At 40.4% G+C, this 6243-nt stretch overlaps 1 protein-coding gene across 1 annotated transcript; it reads left to right on the top strand.

Annotated features, from left to right (window-relative positions):
• The first annotated feature begins 3993 nt into the window (after window positions 1-3993).
• LOC118301587 (protein S100-P) lies at window positions 3994-5064 on the top strand. The gene is made up of 2 exons (XM_035627210.2): window positions 3994-4234; window positions 4814-5064. Exons 1-2 carry the CDS (start codon window positions 4097-4099, stop codon window positions 4952-4954), a joined length of 279 nt encoding a protein of 92 aa, XP_035483103.1. The 5' UTR covers window positions 3994-4096; the 3' UTR covers window positions 4955-5064.
• The last annotated feature ends 1179 nt before the right edge of the window (window positions 5065-6243 follow it).

Here is a 6243-nt window from a genome sequence, read left to right as displayed (position 1 = left end):
CAAGGAGTTTGAACCAGGATTAATCCAGTGTTCAGTTTCATTTTCTGGAAATGTATGAAAATTAGAGCCTAATAATTAGATAATGCATAATTTGCATATTTAGATATACAATTTCTTAAAACTTGTGATACAAAAGATATGCCTTAATGTAATTAATCAGTTCACTGATTCTAAATGTTTTTCTTTTATATTCCAGCAGTAATATAATGGTAAGTGCTGTCATATTTTTTTTAAAAATTTGTGTCGTCATTGTTTGGGAGGGAGGGGGACTTGATGGCATGATGGAAACATGATTTTCCATTAAAGTAGTAAAGGTATTACTCATACATACACTCAGACAAAGGTAATTCATCTCAATCATCATTTATGACCCACCAGAAAAGTGTGGTAGTGTACCCTCCCCTCCGTCTGCATTTTCTTGTTTTCTTCTTGTTTTCTTTCTTCTTTCTCAAGTCATTAGGCAAAAGAACTCTGACACAACAGAGGTTCACCTGGCACAGTGGGTCACAGTCAAAGGGCATAACCTTTAGAAATGGAATGATACTGGCCCACAGGGCAGCAGGTGGATTGCCTGAATTCAGTGAAATTGACCAAATCTGCATTTTACATGAGAGTGTGTTCTACATTGTCAAAGAGCTCTGTGGTTGGTACAGAGAGCATTATGGAGTCTTTGAACTCAGCCCAGCACCCACAAAAACATTCACTATACATACACGATACATATCCACTAGTTGACTACAAGATTGGATCAGCCCGCATGGTGAACTTGAAAAGGCATATTGAGATAAAAACGGGAGCTAAAAAGTCAGGGAAGCCTGCTTTTGTCTGCTTTATTAAATATGGTTACTGGATGGTCCAGTACCACCACACATATAATTTGATACTAAATTTGAAATATAAACTCTATGAATGTCTAACACCTCATCATTTTTGTGTGTTTCTGCAGACTAAACGGCTTTTAGGATGGGGACTCCTCTGATCCTTAAGATCATTTTGACTGATGGCAGCTGTCAGAGGTTGACTCTCTCCCATGGGCTCCCTGCGTCCTTTGATGACCTGATGGTTGAAGTGAAGAAGCGGTGTGGACTTCAAGGCGATTTTAGAATTCAATTCATGGATTCCTTGTTTGGAAATGATTTCCCTAACCGTATCTCAATTTCTGAAGTAGAGGACAAAGGGACTCTTAAAGTTCTCGATTTGTTGAGGCCGTCCGCTACGCAGCATGATATGACTACTGTTCTCAGTCCAGTCTTCCGACCCCAAGCATTCAGTCCTCCTTCTGTGAGTGACTCCTCAATCCTTTCGGATGGAGCTGCGGATACAGATGTACTGTCGTCAAGTGACTCTACGAGCTCACGGCCCTCTTGGCCTGCTGTTTTTCATCTGCCTAAGATTCTCCTACGATGCTGAATTAAAACTTCAGCAGGGAAATGTAGCTTATATTAGAGAATCTGCACTCTCCTTACTCCAGATCCCAAGTTGATGGTTTAGTGCAGGAAATTGTGCTGTATAAAGTCTATGCTATGTGACAAGGAGATGGAGCAGGTAGCCCAGAGTCTTATTAAGACACATCCATGTTTGACTGAGGAGGGGTCATGCACTGGATGCGGTGGATGGAAGACCAGTTTAAAATATAAACCAGCTAACTACCGCACACGGCTGAGAAAACTGGGCTGCCCAGAGGTGACAGAGAACTCTTTAAAAAAACAAACCTGCAGGAAGACGCAGTGCAGCCTTCGGTGTCAAAAAGGCAAAGAGAGCAGAGGTGAATTTTTGCCCAACTTACCCATCAAGAAAAAACTGAGGAGAGTCTGGAGGCCATGCAGAAAGCTTTTCTCTAAGATGTGAAAAAGAGGAACAACCAGGAGGTTGTGAAATTGGAGATGGAAAAGACTTTCGCACTCAGAAGACATGAGGTCGTTCGTGATGTCCCAATGGTAGAGGATTATATGGCAAGATGGCCCGCTCTATACGAAGTCCGTGAAGTAAGGCGTCTCTCATACTGAGTTTTCCATCTGGTTTTGCTGTTGATAGGACAGTCTTGGTTACACTGGCAAACTGCAAATATGCCTGGTTGTATATTATTATTATCGACCTCCTAGACTTTCCTGGTTGCATATGTTATGGCTGCTTTCTCCCTGATGTTTGAACCGGATTCCGTTGTGCTTATTATGTGTTTTCAGATCAACGCTGAATTCAACAGAATCACCACTGTTCCTCTTCGGTCCAAGTTTCTGTCTCAGCTGGACCGTTTCTCTGACAACCTGATGAGGATGTTCAAAAAGAGGGGGGGATCACAGGGAGGCACTGCCAGTGATACAAGACATTTGAATGGTACTCAAAGACATCTTTGGGCTCACTATACACATGGAATGACCTTTTTCTTTTCACTTATGAATCCACTGTTAAAAGTTGATAGTTTTTCTTTTATGAATCCATTATGAAAATGGTTTGAACCATCTTTTTTTTGCTTTGAGTCAACTTGAAAGACAAGACTGTTTCTGTTATAATGTGGGGTAAGCAGTTTACACAGGGTTGATATATTTTGTTTTTTTGTAAATCCATTTTGAAAATGGTGTACGCAGGGGTTAACCTTGTGACTAAACTTGTACCAAAGCACTCGCACCTTATTCACTTTGCACGTTGTTTATAACTTTAAATACTGCCATACTTGTTTTTTATATGCAGTTGTGAATGCACTGTTTGTGGCAACAGTTATCAATATTTAGTATTTGCTTTTTAATTACACTGACAGCAGTTGATACTGGTGTTATAAATGCCTTTGCTGTTCTCAATCCAGTCTGAATATATGCTTATATGCCCTTGTTCATATACTCATATACTGCATAGTTTGGTTAATGCAATGTTGCATTATCTGTATTGTGGATCATTGCACTTCATGCAGAATTTACATTATATTTCTTATGAATCCACAGTGAAAACTGTTGGCATCATGTCTTTGTGTTTGAATCCACTGCTTTTGATGCAGGGTTTACAGTGTCCAGCTTTTTCATTTGAAATGCCTCTGTGAAATCGGAGTACAGCAATCTGGATGAGTGTTCCATTTTGTTTACACTCTGTATGTGCTGTAAGTTTATTTGGCTCAATACAGAAAAATTTGAGTACACAACTCTGACTCTGGCTATTTCATGGTTTTGTATGTGCACACACTAAAAACATGGAAGCAATGTCAATAATAAATTTGGGTAGAGTGAACTTTAAAAAATCCAGATTACAGTTACAGACCTAAATTGAGTACCAGGGACATAATTAAATTGTTTTAAAGTTACATAATACCTTTGAATAATGTTAGCATTAAGAAATCAAGTTGTAGTTACAGTTAAATATCTGATACCTTGGCCATGATGAAATCACCACACAATAAAATGATATTATAGTAAATGACAAATAATATGTTGAATCAGCATGATTCTTTTAAGCATTCTAATGTGAATGAAACATTTTGGTTTTACAAGCAAAAATTAATTGAGGAAAATAAAGAAAATTATGTCAGTTGGCCACATTCTGATCATGTGCGTTCTCCTCTTGTGGTTCACGTCCGAAACCTGTAGCATACACAATGACCACAGTATATATGTGACACTGACAGCGAGTTAAAATGTGTTTCAGTATGATCCAGTGATGATATCCAAGGTGACAACCACTGCATGGTTTAAACCTTTCACAGTGAAATAATTATGAATAATCATTGAAATGAATCATTAATAGTTGGTAGGGTTGCTATGCGTCAATCTAAACAAATAGCAGCATCACATGCCCCTGTGGTTTGTTTAATAATGCATGAATCAATTGATAACTGGCTAAATCTCTGTAAGGTCTGGGAGGTATTGTGTACATTAGGCGTTGGAGATTTGAGGTTGTGTTAACACAAATGGAGCCTTAATCAAACACAAAAGCAGGTAATACATGGCCTTTCAAAAGCTTTATCGTTGGTCCCAAACCACCTTTTCAGAAGGTATTTAAAGCCTCGCCTCTCAGCTCTTCCACTCACCTCACCTTCCACTACTCCTCCGTTGACAGGCGTTGTTCTCCGATTTTCCTCTTCCCTGTGTTGACCACCTCTCAAGCAGCAACCATGACCCAGCTCGAGACAGCCATGGCCATCCTGATGAAGACCTTTGATACATGCGCTGCTGGCGAAGGGAAAAAAGACAGCCTGAGCAAAGCGGAGGCCAAGAAAATGCTGGAGAAGGAGCTGCCTACTCTGCTCAAGGTACCGTATGACTCTCAGTTACTGTTATATTACAAAATGTATCAATTTGTGGTGTTGTGTGCCTCAGGCCTCAGGTAGGAAAGTTAATGAACCGTGATACCATATATTTAGTTAAAAGGGGTTTTAAATTCAGGGTATAGATAGATAGATAGATAGATAGATAGATAGATAGATAGATAGGTACTATATTGATCCCAAGCTGGGAAATTCCAGAATGTTAACTTTTCATGTCCTTCATGGCCTACAATTTTTTTAAATCAATCCCAAACCATATGATACAAAATTGTTGGCATTCAACTGCTGTGCTGTGCACTTTTTGGATGTTTTGTATCGTGGGATTGGACAAATTTGTTTAAAGAGTAAAATCTTAATGTTATGTCCTGCCTCGGGAATACGTTTGTAACTGAATATAATGTCTGTGCCTAAAGAGCCTTTTTTCAAACTTGAATAAAACTCTCTTAGTTTGGGCTGTGATGTAGATGAGACATGGTACTTATATATACATAGAAAAAAACACCTTTGATTTAGTGTCGTAATAATATCCATCAACATTGGCGGTGTTTTGGTTGGTCTGTACAGGCATCCAAGAACCCAGATGAGGTGGACAAGCTGCTGAAAGGTCTGGATTTTGACGGCGATTCTGAGGTCGAATTCACAGAATATGTGGTGCTCGTGGCTGCCCTGACCTGCGCCTGCCACGGCCGCTGTGCCAAGAAGTGAGCGGGTCGACCGCACCCTTGGGTGGAGACAAATGGCGGCGACAGTGCCATGAAATCCCTATTGTCACTGTTTTTTGGATGTGGGTTAATAAAGTAATTTATCTCTCTGAACAATGGTGGTTGTGTGAGTAGGGGCGAAATCACACACACACATACAAACACAAACACAAACACAAACACACACACACACACACACACACACACACACAAACACACACACACACACAAACATGATTCTTAATCCACATCTGTGATACTCTCTCTCTCTGGGACGGTCTACACTCCATCAGCCCACCAGGAATCGTTGGCCGAGTAACACACTTATCTATGTCAGGGCAGTTGTGCAGAAGGCACATGCTGCCCTCTAGTGGCCTCCTTTTCAAAGAGGTCTCTCTGACTGGCACCCCAACTATGTACAGCCGAGGTTCATCACCATCACTATCAAAATAACCACTGCTGTCATACGCATACGCCCTCACTGGTGCAGTGGTGTGCCGCTGATCAGACGGCGCGGGCTGAGTCCGGGGCCTCACACTGGCTGGCCTGTAATCGGCTTGCAGGGTCATTAAGCACAGACTCTCCTCTCGCCACTTCCTCTCTCGCTGCCTCTCTTCCTCTGTGTGCTGCTTATAAAGGCTTATGGGGATTAGGTGTCCAGAGTGGAGGAGGATGTGGCTCTGGAGTCAGGAAATACAGGTGGGAAGGAAAAGTGTGGTGGTGTGTTGTGTGTGTCCTCCGCTTCTCTGCATATGACGAGTGCATGATTACACAAATAACAGCAAAACATAGGATGCAAAAATAGAGCTTTTCTTCACAGAGGAAAGTCATGGGATACGGTTGAAAGCTCCAGGAAAGCTCACCGTATGTCCCACAAGTTAGTAATGAATTGCCATTCTTATGGCTTTATCAAGCCTTTATTAGTCATAAAATGACCTTGTTAATTGTTATTAATTTGTTTACTGATGTTTTATAGAGGAGTTACACAAAAATAAGACCAACTTTTGGGTTGCAAAAAGGCCATTGTAGAATTTAATGAAAATTTCTCACAATGGCATTTTTAGAACGTTGACTGTCTATCATATATTTAGACTGAAGATGTTTACCAGATGTTGCTTTTAATAATGGCTTCTAAGAATGGAAGCCAACAGGGACAAAATAATTAAAGTTGTATTTAAATACTAAATACTGACTGACCCTGATTGAAATTTCATCAAGAAACATTAGGAAAGCTTTTTTTCTTCAGGTTTAAAGGTTCAGACAGAACAAAACAAGCATTCAGGGTTTTCAGTC

This window comes from Scophthalmus maximus, chromosome 2 (genome assembly GCF_022379125.1).
Source record: "Scophthalmus maximus strain ysfricsl-2021 chromosome 2, ASM2237912v1, whole genome shotgun sequence".
Taxonomy (NCBI): Eukaryota; Metazoa; Chordata; class Actinopteri; order Pleuronectiformes; family Scophthalmidae; genus Scophthalmus; species Scophthalmus maximus.
Note: the sequence above shows the minus strand (reverse complement) of the source record. Positions and strands in the feature narration are given on the sequence as shown.